This window comes from Coffea arabica, chromosome 6e, assembly GCF_036785885.1.
Source record: "Coffea arabica cultivar ET-39 chromosome 6e, Coffea Arabica ET-39 HiFi, whole genome shotgun sequence".
In the NCBI taxonomy this organism is placed as follows: domain Eukaryota; kingdom Viridiplantae; phylum Streptophyta; class Magnoliopsida; order Gentianales; family Rubiaceae; genus Coffea; species Coffea arabica.
The window spans coordinates 762475-776511 of NC_092321.1; the positions used below are offsets into that span (position 1 = coordinate 762475).

The 14037-nt window shown below is 36.2% G+C and overlaps 3 protein-coding genes across 4 annotated transcripts; all 3 read right to left on the bottom strand.

Annotated features, from left to right (window-relative positions):
* Positions 1 to 941: 941 nt before the first annotated feature.
* On the bottom strand, positions 942 to 2992 carry LOC113694649 (protein trichome birefringence-like 34). Its single transcript, XM_027213503.2, has 5 exons — positions 2588 to 2992; positions 2320 to 2491; positions 1751 to 1947; positions 1470 to 1631; positions 942 to 1365 (listed from the first exon to the last, which is right to left on the bottom strand). Exons 1-5 carry the CDS (start codon positions 2923 to 2925, stop codon positions 996 to 998), a joined length of 1239 nt encoding a protein of 412 aa, XP_027069304.1. The 5' UTR covers positions 2926 to 2992; the 3' UTR covers positions 942 to 995.
* A 4376-nt stretch (positions 2993 to 7368) lies between these two features.
* LOC113694719 (protein trichome birefringence-like 34) lies at positions 7369 to 9551 on the bottom strand. Its single transcript, XM_027213574.2, has 5 exons — positions 9129 to 9551; positions 8765 to 8939; positions 8317 to 8513; positions 7986 to 8144; positions 7369 to 7870 (listed from the first exon to the last, which is right to left on the bottom strand). Exons 1-5 carry the CDS (start codon positions 9530 to 9532, stop codon positions 7525 to 7527), a joined length of 1281 nt encoding a protein of 426 aa, XP_027069375.1. The 5' UTR covers positions 9533 to 9551; the 3' UTR covers positions 7369 to 7524.
* An 823-nt stretch (positions 9552 to 10374) lies between these two features.
* LOC113694988 (protein trichome birefringence-like 34) lies at positions 10375 to 13088 on the bottom strand. Of its 2 annotated transcripts, XM_027213932.2 has the most exons (6): positions 12611 to 13082; positions 12269 to 12419; positions 11939 to 12113; positions 11535 to 11731; positions 11273 to 11431; positions 10375 to 10943 (listed from the first exon to the last, which is right to left on the bottom strand). In XM_027213932.2, exons 2-6 carry the CDS (start codon positions 12358 to 12360, stop codon positions 10577 to 10579), a joined length of 990 nt encoding a protein of 329 aa, XP_027069733.1. In that variant the 5' UTR covers positions 12361 to 12419; positions 12611 to 13082; the 3' UTR covers positions 10375 to 10576. The 2 variants fall into 2 exon arrangements, with proteins under 2 accessions (XP_027069733.1, XP_027069732.1); XM_027213931.2 differs by having other exon boundaries at positions 12269 to 13088.
* Between the last annotated feature and the right edge of the window lie 949 nt (positions 13089 to 14037).

The window sequence follows — 14037 nt, forward strand, 5'->3', positions numbered from 1 at the left end:
ACTCGATTCTTAAACTTTTCTTTCTTTTTTTTTTCTAAACATAATTTGAATTACATACATTACAACACTTTTATTTATTAATAAGAGTATGAAAATGCATCCACTTAGTGTAAATACTAAAATCACTCATTTTCTTGAATGATCTCTAAATCAAGATGTTTCATCCCTATCATCTTATCAGTTTAGCATCAATGATTCCAACTTATATTAATTTGTTTTTATTTTGTTTTTCAAGTAGTTTTGGAAAAAATGGACATATTTTAGTCATGAATTTACATTTTTATATGTAATTATTAGGTGTATATTTGATTACAAGTTTAATATTTTTGGAATATTTTGTATGATTAGCTGAATATAACCAATAACTTAATTTCAATATTTCTGAAACTTATAAATATATAAAATAATTATGACATCATGTTGACGTCAGCGATTTTTTGAGAACAGTCCGACTGATCTGACCAGTTGAACTCTAATCCAGCAATTTAGCCGAGTCGCTATCCAATCCGAGCTTAACAACATTGCCTTAACCCCCCTCCTCCCCCCCCCCCCCCCCCCCCCCCAAAAAAAGGAACATAAAGATGGCGAATTCTTTTAATTGACAACAATAGCCATCGTAAAAGAACGTAGCCAATAATGATGGACCAGCAGCCACACTCCTAGGTCCGTGATGAAATTTTTGGGCCGGAAAACGATTGGCTTCCCAACTACCTTCACATCCCCTAAATTAACAATTCCCATCTTAGAGATGTCTCTACTATGGCAGTACAATTAGTCAATCATTGTTCTAGAGTCATTAAAATACAAAATTAAATAATACTTGAATTAGAAAGCGCATCAGAAGTTTTACACATAAAATTTGAGTGCGAACGAACTTCTCTTTACATGACAATGATATCAGTTTAGGGCTATAGTCCTTAATAGTTACCTCGTATGAGAAATGAGAAGGAATTATAGATAATACTACAAGATTGGAGGATCCCAGGGCCGGGGCCCTATTCTAATTTAGCATGGAATTCATCGAACATTACGTAGGCATAAAGAATCTGGTTCCAAACATCAGGGACCCCTGGAAGGCACCAATGTACACAATCTGAATAGCTCCTGGGGTCGGCTAATTGCTTCTTGCTTGGAGCCTCCCAGTGCCTCCTGTAGATGGATGGGTGAGCATCTTTCCTGTAGTCAGATAACTGCGTTATATTGAGGTATTGCACTTTCAAGCCTCTTCCTTCTAGCTCACGTATCGCTGCTTCAGCCATGCTCATCATCCCCCGATCTGTACTGCTTCCCCAGTAACCTTCCTCCGATATTGGTTCTGTTTCATTGTAGCAGTTTTGTCCTGAAGATGATCCCCAATCTTCAGCCCTGTAATTTAAATTGATAGCCTCTTGTCAAATTCGAATGTTTTATTTTTTAGACGCCTCGTGAAGAAAGTAAGTCGCAGAGATTTTGTGCATCTTTATTACTACATTTTGTGGTATGGCGACAAACTCATGAAGAACAGTTTTGTGTTGGTTCGGTTGATGTGAATGTCTAACCAATCTGACCATGTTCGCAAAGCCATCTCATAGACGCGCAGTCTCTTCCCTACCTTCTTGTAGATTGCATCAGAGCTCTCAAACGATCCCCACCTGATCAAGAAGCACCACTATGATTACAATTTACAAAGCACCATGCACCCCAAACAACCTTGAGAATCTATTGACGTTTATTGGTTTTTTTGTTTTTTTGGAAAAATGAGTGCACTTACAAAAGCGTCATTTCAGGTTGCAACCACCACATAAAAGAATCAAAGACGAGTATGTCCGCATCAGTCCAGTGCCTGGCATGCTTCTCAATTGCCTCAATTCTGACAATTCGATCAAGAACATGATGGCTCACAGGGTCATCGCAGTTCGATTCCACCAGCAGTGGTTCCCAGTAAAAATCGATCGTGGCGTTATATTCCTTCATTACCGTTAGACAAACAATAGTTACTGCTGATATTGAACATTACTACAAAAGAAACACGAGAGAGATATATATAGAGGGGGAAAAATGAAAAAGAGAGAGAGAGAAAAAAAAAAAGGAATGTCGCGAGCTATGTATATGGACATCTCCGTGGTCCAAGATCTAATGTAACGTAAAATTGGACAAAAGACATAACCAACACAAAAGTAAGAGATAAAGATGTTAGCCAGATTCTGGTTAAGCAGCACTAACAAAACTTTAACCTACCAACTTAGAATCGACCAAATCCACGAAAATTAATACAACCAGAACATGACAAATGAGGAACTAATTTGATGATATTGGAAATGAAGACAGAAATCTTCTTACAAAGGCTTCAAATGTGATCAACGAGCCTTTCCAGGTGTTTGATTTCAAGGATGGTGGAATTGATGATTCAAGCAGGCACACCATTGATATCCATTGATTCTTGTTCAGAGAATCACCAACAAAAACAAGTCTCTTTCCCCTCAGCCTGTTCAGCAATGCTGTCGCATTGAACCTTCAAAAAAGACATAAAAATCTCTAGTAAATCGGACATGCCAAGGGGATGAATCCCTAGTACACCCTAAACTAGCAATGAGAAAGAGAGAATGACCTTGGAAGGTCGCAATCATGGGGTTGCCATCTCCAGTGCTGATACTTGAACTCCTTTCTGCCGAATTTCTCGCAAGCAAAGTCATCAGCCATGAAAGAACATTCTCCCTCTTTGTACAAGGGGTAAGACTTGTTATCGTAAACCCATTTTCCCGAAAACAAATTGCAGCTTGGAGATGAATTCTTACTCTTAGTTTCATCTTCCAGGATTGGGCCGGTGCTATCCCCTGATAGATAATAGAAGGTAGTAATGACCAAGGCAGTTAAAAGAAAGCCTGCGAGAGAATGGAACCGTAACCCGATTCTCCCTGTTCCTGGAACTATGCCAGACCCTGCCATTTGCCTTCTTCACAGTAGAGATGAACTTTCTTTGCAAGCTTGTTTTCTTGTCAACTCAAGATTGAAGACAGACAATGGTTGTTTCAAACATTCAAGGACATAAAAAATGGTTGCCACCTCAAGCTTGAAATGCCCCGACTGGCTTTCTCTTTCTTAAAGATGGTGTTTCGGTGCCGATCTATCAAATGGAGCAGTTTAAAAGCTCAAAACAGAATAAACAAGTCAATTTTATTGTTGTTGTTAAAACAAAACTATCAACTGTCCATTGTGTTTGACCTTCATTGTCAATCAGAAGAACCTTGATTAAACAAAACCACTTATAAAGGACACGACAGATCCGCGCAGCTGTTGTTGTCGATCCTGAGCCGCCGTCCCTCCCCCCCCCCCCCCCTCCAACAACCACAACAACCACCGGTTCTGGAGCCAGCGATCGGGTTCCGAATGACCTCCCACCCTCTCGCGGCGGATGTCAAGTTTGAATAATGTTTGAATAACTAACTACTACGGGCTCTCACGGAAAGTAAAAGCACAATAATAAGATACTTGTGCATGTGCATGGCACCTATTAGTTAAAAACGTGATTGCTGCAAACTGCTTGAGTATGAAAAACTTTAGAAGAAATATATGATCTAAAGATTATTGTTTGATGATACATTTTGTTCGTTTATGTTTAAGGCATAACAGATGGGAATTAATTAAGTTGGCTGCAGGGAATTAATATATTATGATTCGGGAGGAAAGGGGGCCGCCCGGTCTTTTTTCCAATGTATAATTGCCAGTCATCTGATATTCTTTCTTATTTACTTACCACTTTTTCTAAAAAAAAACAGAGGTGGGATTCGTTGAGCAATCAACAATGGAATTGTATGATTATGTTAATCTCACCTGTTCAACATCAACGTAGTAGAGACCACATGATTGTTTGGTTTTGGAAATATTTTTACTATTTCTTTTTGTAGTAGTTAAATCAAGATTATTATTATTAGTTAATTTCTATATTGTTGGTCTTGGTTTTCTAGTCGGTAGTGGTTTTTTAAGTCCAAGTCCAATTGTTTAATAGATTCTCTTTGTGATTCGGAAGCTAAGTTTTAGGAGACTAAGTGATCTATATATATACCACTGCTTGTAGCCTGGTCCTGTGTGCCGTGAGTTGAGAAGAATAAGATACATTGGTGCCTCCTCGGAGCTTTGCTTGTTTTTGTCTTTTGTCGTTGCCTTTTCTTTCCTTCGGTTTTCGTTTCCGCAGCAATACTTGTTTCTTTGACTTTGAGTTTTGCTTGAATTGTTTTATCCTGTGGGTTGTATTCCTACACTTTTTCATTTTAAGATGAAGTTTTTTTTTCTTTGCAACATACTAAGCACACTACTTTATAAAATTTATACGCACGATCAGTATTGCTTCGTTGTTTCCATTTAACATAGAGCTAATAATGCTATTTGGCTCTTTGTTTCTTTTGACATGCAGCTCATCTGTTGCTAATACTATCATCTAATGGATACTGTACATGTTATTAATTTGAAGGGACAAAAAGGAGTATACATAAAGTAGAACTTCAATGGAGATATTAATCTTTAGAGCAGAAGTGAGAAAGGTAGATACTAATTGGGAAATCAATTAGTTTATATAGCAAAAAATTTAAGAAATTCTTTGGAGCCTCTTGTGTACCACTTATTTATTATTTTTTTTCCGAGGGAGATCCGAAGTAGCATTCAAAATCAGAGAACTTTTTGAAGTAGAAGAGTCAAAACAGACTTTGATAATAATTATAGAATGACTTCATCTTATTATGGCCTAACAGAAAAGACCATCTAATTATGGGCTATACAATAAAGTTGATAAACACAGCCGTACAAGAATTAAAAACCTCACGCGACGAAGCAATTAATCTTGACAAATTTAAGCGGCAAACAAACCCATTTAACTAAATTAGTTTTATACCCATTCGTTGAATGGGAATTGTTTAAAAATAATAAATTATTTAGTGTAGTTCATAAAAATATTTGCATAAAATACAAACTTATTGTATAATCTATTATAACCTTTCTTAAATACATTACTATGTGCACATTGTTATTCAAAAATAGTCTTATAATGTAAATTTAAACATCTAATTCAGTGATTAATAATTCAAAAATGCAAAAAAAAAAAAACACATTCGACAATATGATAACATTGAAAAACTTGAAAACTGGCAAGATGATCTTCTGTAAACAAAAGAATGGCCAACCCGTTACCAAAACATCAATTTTGGTACTTAATATAAATGGCTTAAAGGTTAATGTGAAAAGAAAAGAAGCCGAATGAAATATTACTAAAAGATCAGAATTCAAAATCAATCAAGTGATAGGAACACAACAACCTTCTAAATCTGTTCACAGCTAATAGAAGCAAAACGAAAACATAAGATGTATTTTGCTCTTAAATCAAAAATATAAAAAATCTAAATAGTCTGATGTATATTGCATGACATAAACTACTGTATGACAATGAACTTGATGTCTTGCTATTTATGTAATCAACACCTTCTTGTTCTTTAGAAGCTTTCTACCAAAGTTTTAAAAAAAAACATTGAAAACTGCACAAAATTTTTTTGACCCCAAAAACCTAGAAAATAAAAAAAATTAGTACATTGTTGAAGACAATTAATAAATTGTCAAAGGCAATTAAAAAATCTTGTGAAAACACATAGTTTAAAAGGCCATTTTTAAATCACTAACCAAAAAGCAATATGTGTTCTACTTGAATTGAAGAGTGAATCCATAAATTGAAATAACAAATTAATTACAAAAACCTTGCCAGAAATAAAAACCAAACTATAACTTTTGAAGACTTACTTAGAAAATTCAAATTTAATGACCTAACTATGAAGAAGGTGTAGGAAATTACAGACCACATACAGCGAGCATAAACAAAGTCCAAATCCGGTCCTTGCATTGAAGTTAAAAAAAAAAAAAAAACTTTCCAAAAAAATTGGTGGAAAGTGTAAACATTTTCACTGCTTGATAAAGTGATGAGATTGAGAACCATATATATTAGTAAAAGTGTAGAGTATCTGTGATAGTGATAATCTGATAAAAATAATCTAATATTTGAATTGATATTTCGAACTTTTGAGTTGAAGATGAGAGAGAGTTAAAAACATAATTCAAAATTATTTATACTAATCCCCAGAAAATTTAGGTTTGACGATTAGGGTTAAGAAAAAAAAAGGTGAAAGAATGTAAGAGATAATTATGGAAGGATTATCTAAAATTGTAAATGCAAGAGAAAAAAGAGGGATGGAATAACATAGGTTATTAGGGGGTTAACTCATAAAGCGCGTTGCACCTACTTGTCCTGTCGTTAAGCCACGTAGGAAAGAGACAAAATAAAAGGATAAGGATGATAATACGACTTTATTATATATATATCTTATTTATCCGTATTTATCCATGAATAGATGGATATTGATATCTTAAATTTTTGTATATGGGTATAAATGAATTATCCAATAATACCCATCAAATCTAATCTTAAATTTATATTATTGGATAACCCATCAAATCTAATAAACTCATTTAGAATTGTCTTTCCCCAAACCTCCTCTCTTCCCCAACCCATTTTTTTTTTTCAAATTCTTCATTTTGTCATGATATCAACTATTTTTATTTCATTATTATTATTATTATTTGTTGATTTTATTTTCATATAATTTGTTAACTTGCTTATTTTTTAGCATTACCAATTTATGACAAGTTTTAGCTTCTTTTTCTGCCTTTTCAAAATGAAAATTTAAATGTACACACCAAAAAAATGCTAGGAGTTCAAAATTTTTGGATTAAGTTTTTATGTTAACTTTTATAGTACTTAGTTCAAATTTTTATACTCTTATTGTTCAATTATTAAATAGCATGTAATTTTGTGACATAGAGTATGGATGAAAAAAAATTAGTAATTAGGCTTATTGAACATTATAAGTAAATATTTAAAACTAATGATGGGTACAAAGGGTGGTATAAATTGATAACTTAGTTTGCAAAAATGAATTTAAATGAGTTTACAAAAAGTTAAAATAAATAGGTTATAAATGAGTAATTGGGTTATCCAATTCATTTTTTGACTTATTCAGTTATATCTATCTAATTAAAGGGGTATAAATGGATTCACTCATTTATACCTATTATCCATTTTAACTAACACAAACTCGTCCAAATACGATTCTTTTTTGTGAATTATTCTCTCAATTTGTATGATCATAGTTATTTATATTTCAAATGTTTGAAATTATTATTACAATCTAAAACTCAAAAATACTTATTTCAAAAAGGGCTGTAATATCTCCCACTATTAGTCTATTAATTAACACCTATAGCTCTGTACTTAATAATAATTGATCGTCGGAATTGTAAAAGATTATCATTTTTGGCTAAGAAAAAGTTTAGGGAGAGATGACGGTATAACATTATATCCGATTGATTGAAAACTCACCCTCCATTATCTCCAAACTCTCTCTAATTTCATTAATATCTTCAAAATATACCAATATCTGCTCTACCTCTCCATCTATCACAAAAGGCTGCTACATACGAAGTAGAAGTAGTAGCAGTAGATAGGAATTATTAGACAAGGTAAGTATAAAGCAAATGATTCCAGACATCAGGAACGCCGGGAAGGCACCAATGCGTGCAATCGGCGTAAGTTAAAGGGTTGGCTAATTGTTCTTGGGTAAGAGGCCTCCACTGTTTCCTGTAAACTGTTGGATGGCCGTCCTTTCTGTACTCCGTGAGTCCAGTTATGTTGAGGAGATCTATCTTCACCCCTCTCCCATGTAAGCTCTCAACTGCCCTCTCCGTCGAACGCATCATCTCAGGATCCGATTCGCTTCCTCGGAGCTCTTCTTTTGTGATAGGTTGTGTCTCATTGTAGCATTTTAACTCATCATGCGGCCTGCCCCAATTCGAAGACCTGCAACTACACCAGATTAGCAGCAGCAAAAGATAATAATAATATATACACTGCATTTGTGAGACCCATAACTCACTCTCAATCCCAAAATTTGCTACTAGTAATTGATACGTACAGGGTATGAGGCGGCGACATGCTCATCCAGAACAATCGTGTTTTATTACCGTCCACATTCCCAAGCACCCACTTTGACCATGTCTTCAGGGCCATCTCGTAACACTTCCGAGACTCCATTTCTTTGTAGACTGCAGTCGAGTTTTCAAGGGATTCCTGACTGAACAGTGTAACACCAGTTACAACCATACATGCAGAACCCTACTATGCTATAGTATTACTTAGAGAATTGAGCAACACTTGGAATATTCCCGCATTTCAGAACTGTATTCAAATTCCAGCGTATTATGCAAAAAATATTAGTAAATCATTGTATATACTCTTCCACTTACAAGACCTTCATGGTGGCCACTTTCCACCAAAGGTAAGAATTGAATATGAGAATATCTGCATCTGCCCAATGCTTAGCATGCTTTGCAATTGATTCGACCCTAACGGCTCGATCGCTCAAGTGATGGTTGGACGGATCGTCTGAGTTTGATTCGACCAGCAACGGAGCCCAGTAAAAATCAATTGTTGCGTTATATTCCTTCATTCAATTTTTTTTATTTAAAAAAAAAAAAACTCAAAGTTAGACTTACTGTTGCCTGCGTAATAATATTGATGAATGAGTAATTTTGCCATACAAAACATATAATTGTATCAGGCGTAACCTTCTTGGATCAAAAAATTTACAAAAAAGAAAAAAGATACAGGTTGAGTGAATCCTGCAACAGTAAACATGATTAGAATTTGTCTAGTGGATGGGGAACAAAGATGTAAGCAAATCTACGAACTTACTTTGGCATTGAAGCTATACAAGCTTCCCTTTAAACTTCTTGATTTCATCAAGCTCGAAGGAATTGATGATTCAATTAAGCAGACAAGTGAAACCCATTGGTTCCGGTTCAAGGAATCCCCAACAAACACAAGCCGTTTATCCCTCAGTTTATCGAGAAGTGCTTTGGCACCAAATCTAGTTCGCAACATACATATATAGAGTATACGATCATATATTTAAGTAGTCAGGAGAATAGTGGCATTGAACAGAAAAAATTCAACAAGAAGAATGTAGAATACATAATATTATGGCCAAATATATATATATATATATATAAAAAGAGGGGTTTTTTTTTCGGGTTTATCTGGAGGGGAGAGGACATACTTCGGGAGGTCACAGTTATCGGGCTGCCATCTCCAGTACTGATAGTCCAGGTCCTTTCTTCCGTACTTTTCACAAGCCAAATCATCAAACATGAATGAACAATTCGAATCTTTGTATAGAGGAAGAGATTTGTTGTCATAAACCCACGTGCCGGCAAATAAGTTGCAGTTTGAGGCTAAGACCCCATGGATTTGTACAGAAGAAAAGCTTTCAAGTCGTCTTTGAAATAGTCTGCCCTCTCTATTGCAATAAAAAGCAATGGAAAACAATATCGAGAGGAGGAAAATGGCAAGATAACGAAAGCTGCATCCTACTACCCACCATGAACCAGGAAGAAGCGGTTGTTCCTTTGCCATCTCCTGCCTTAGCAAACGCACAGGCATGTCCCTTGAACCAAAATACATTGACCTAATCAATTAATACTGGAACGGTGGAACCTGTTTGCAGAGTTTTGAGGAGGTGGTATTTGGGAAGTGGAGAAAAGGGGAACAATTAATGTAACGCTTCGTTACGTACATACACTACGGAGATGGAAAAAGATCATCAGAACAAGGAAAGTCATTAAATACATTAACTTCTATTTGCTCTGACGCGTCTCATGAAATCAACTCAATACAGAAACCACCAAAACTGGTTGAAGAATTTCCATCTTAGCTTCCACCAAGAAAATCAAGCCAGATCTCGTTGTCACCATTAGTGTACATAATGCTGAGCCCACAATAGTACCCGCGGGTTGCTGGTAATTTTGGATCAATAGCACCTTCTAAAAGGTTTTGTTGCACTAAAAGTAGAAGACGAGGCCCTTTTTGTTTTCTTGGTTTTACTCGCGAAATATCGATCCCGTTTTGCTTTGTTCCGATAACCATTGGTTGAAAGGATAACTCTCTCAAGATTGACCTTCCACAACTATCATTGCAATCCAATAGTAAATTGATAATCTTGTTTCAAGGGTGGAAAATCCTAGCAAATATGTACTTTTTTAGCATCTCAATTCATATTTTTAGTTTATTTTTTTTGGGTGGATATTATAAAAGTTACTACTATGTGACCACTAGGGTCAACTTAAAGTCCCCCGTCGCTAGATTCAGGGTCAAATCCGACAGTTAAGGTAAAACAAAAAAAAAAAAATGGTTACGACTATGTATGTACTTTTCGCCAAAAAAAAAAAAACGACATAAGAATAATACTACGACATAATAAGAAGGATTGGATGGTAATTACCAATTAGACTTCCCTGCCCCGAGAAGAGAAGAACAACGTATAATAGATTATTGTTGCAAATGATAATAAACCCAAATTGATTCCTTAAAATATATATTCACAATTAATTTTACATCAAACATGCGCTGCTTAAAGGTTAAAAATTTTTTAAAAAAATAAAAAAAGGTGCAAGTTAGGTTGAAGATCTAGAATTAAAGAAATTTAGGGAAACTTGGATTTGGTTAGGATCAGAATGTGTTGTGAGATGATGAATTAAAGATGTAAGCGTAGAGGAGTTGATTCCAAACGTCAGGAACTCCAGGGAGACACCAATGTATACAATCTGCATAAGCGGAGGGTTTGGAAATTTGGCGCTGGGTGAGAAGCTCCCATTGTTTTCTGTAGATGGAAGGGTGGCCTTCTTTTCGATATTCTGATAGTTGCGTGATGTTTATCAGTCGGACGGTCAGGCCTCTGCTTTTAAGGTCGTTGATGGAGGCTTCCACCTTTCGCATCATCTCCGGATTCGATCCATTACCCTGATACTCATCTTTCCCGATCATCTCCGTCTCCGAGTAACAATTTTCACCCGCAGACTCGCCCCATTCTTCAGCCCTGCGCTCCATCAACCAACTCCATGCGGTAACCGTAATTTTTTTTACTGGTACAGAAACTTTATTTGATTTCTTTTCTTTCTTTCTTTTTTTTTCATTTTTACATCCCTACGTAAAAATTTGAGTTTTCTTTGATAATTTGGCAGCAAAGTGGTGGACAACTTTGAGTTCTCATCAATCAAGCCACCATGCACACTATGTATATATGTATAGCTTCAAAACTACTACTACTTATTTTCAATCTCCTACGGGGGGGAGGGGGAGGGGAAAGAAAATTAAAAGAAAAGAAAAGAAACTGGAAAATTAGTCCAGTCCCAAAATGGACAATACCTTTGATGAGTGGGGGACATGCTAATGAAGAACAATTGGGTCTTGGTGCGGTTAATGTGGATTTCCAACCAATCGGCCCATGTCTTGAGTGCCATTTCGTAGCTGCGGAGCATCTCTACATCTTTGTAGATGCCATCGGAATTTCCAAATGAACCCCATCTGAGGATTGAATTTGAGGGCCGAGCATATAGCATATTAGAAACCAAAATTTATTTAAAAAAAAAAAATCAAGCTGATTTTTTCCAAAAAAAAAAAAACTCACAACGTATTCATCTTGGGCTGCTTCCACCAAAGATACGAGTTAAAGACGAGTATGTGAGCATCGGTCCAGTGCCTGGCGTGTTTTTCAATGGCGTGGGCTCTGACTATACGGTCTGGTAGACGATGGTTCACTGGATTATCCGAATTCGATTCCACCAGCAATGGCGCCCAGTAGAACTCAATTGATGCATTGTAATCCTTCACATTTACCAAATTTAACCCCAACCAAAAAAAAGTTCCGAGTAAATAATTAGTAGAAGTCATCACAACGCTCTCACCGTACATACCTATGTCTATATATATATACTAAAATCTATGATAATGTTTTCTTTCAAAAAAAAAAAAGAAAAAGAAAAAAGAAGAAAAGAGAGAGAGAGAATCTAAGAAAATGTTTGTTGAGTTTACTGTGGCCTTGAAGGTGGTCAAGGAACCGTTACTGATCATAGATTTTGGAGATGATGAAGGCATGGATGTCTCGACGAGACAGACCATAGATACCCATTGGCCCCTGTTCAGAGAATCCCCAACGAACACAAGCCTTTTGTTCCTCAGTCTCTCTAGCAGTGCTGTGGCATTGAACCTTTCTTAACATGATGATAGGATCCCCCCCCCCCCCCCAAAAAAAAAAAAAGCTCAATACGTACGTACGTATGCATCATGCAATATTAATGAATTAATTAGATGAACCTCGGGCTAAAACAGAAAAAAGAAAAGAGAGAAAGACAGAAGATGAACCTCGGGAGGTCACAGTGGTGAGGCTGCCATCTCCAGTTTTGGTAGGTTAGGTCCTTTCGTCCAAATTTCTCACAAGCTAACTGGTCGGACATGAAAGTGCATTGCTTCTCTTTGTAGAGAGGGTACGAGTGGTTGTCGTACACCCATTTTCCTGAAAACAAGTTGCATTTTGAAGGCGGTAAGTCATTGGTACTTGCGGAAGGAGGAGGAGGAGGAGTACTATTACTAGTGCTACTACTAGTACGGTCGTCTGCTAACAAGTGTCCACTTTGTGCTGTCAAATAAACGGCCCCGCCCACTAAGGCAACAAGAAGAAGGGCTATGAGAGATTGGAAGCTGCACCTTACATCCCATAATATTCCTGCAGCAGGGGAAGTACTTATTATTACTTGGTGCTTCTTCGTCATGGCGGTGGGCTAGCTAGCTTTTGCTAGATCTGCATGAATCCCGTCTCTAGGATCTCTGGTGCCTCTGTCTACGTCCCCCCCTTTTATCAGAGCTCCATTCTTTCTAGTTCTAGGTTGGCAACTTAATTTGAAGCTCCTTGACTTGTAATGATGATAATATGGCGATACGAATGGAACCGATCGAACATCCCCGGTTGTTTAGTGAAAGCAATAGTTGGTGGTTGTTGGATGTTCGATCTGCAGTTTATGTTCACAAGTTTATGTTTTCTTGGTTTTCTTAGTTTTATTTATTTTTAAAGAATGTGATATCCTTCCTAGTGCTGGCAAATGACAAAAGAGTAAGAGACAACAATAATATAAACCTAGCTAGCACGTAAAAGAAGATTTATCAAACCATTAAATTTCTAATTCTAGCAGATCCTCAATCCTACCATGTTCAGGGAAACAAATTTTGTGATGGTCTATGGTTAAGCTGAACCAAAGTCATTAGCTTTCCAGATTTACTTATTAAGTTTATTATCCCTCGAGGAGTGATACCTTTTGATGACTGGAAACAACAAAAGTTCCGGGTGGGCATAGTAGGTTGGGTTGTTAGGGTAGTTGCAATTTCCTAATCCATAGCGGTTGATTCTTCTTGATTGAAGTAAAGGTAACCCTGCTCACTCGGTCTCCCTCCCCACAGATTTTCTTGGAGCATTTGAACATCAAACTGATTAAGGACTCGCTATCGGTAGCAATGGCTAAAAGCCTTAAAATTGGAGGACAGTTTAGACTTTCATCAATGTTTTTAAACCAAGATCGGAGAGTGAACCGAAAAATCTTTCGATTCAATCGGTGCAATCCCGATTCAAAAGTTTAATAATTTTTTATTTATTTTAGTATTAAAAATTTTGAATAAAACTAAAATATTTATTTTAGAAATTAAATACTTAATAAAAACTGGTTGAACCTCCGATTTTTATCGATTCAACCGGTTCAATTAATTTTTTGGCTTTGTAATTGAATCGGACCGAAGACATGATCGATTTGCGGTTCAATCGGTCGAATTGACCGATCTGATTCGATTTTCAAAACATTGACTTTCATCCGGCAAATATATGCTATGCTATCTATTGACGGGGAGTTTTGTTTTTATTTTATACGGCTTCACAAATTGGTCAAAGCCTAAAAGGAGAAATTGTGGATTTCTTTTCTCATACGAGTTCCATATTAAGCAACCCCGTATCATCTTGCTTAAGAAAAGCAATTATCTGTTAGTGTTAATTGTTAGGTTAATTGTAATTATCTGTTACATCAAAATGAAAAGGCAATTATTATCATATCACTTCTACGCGCAAGACATAATCATCAGTTAGTATTGAG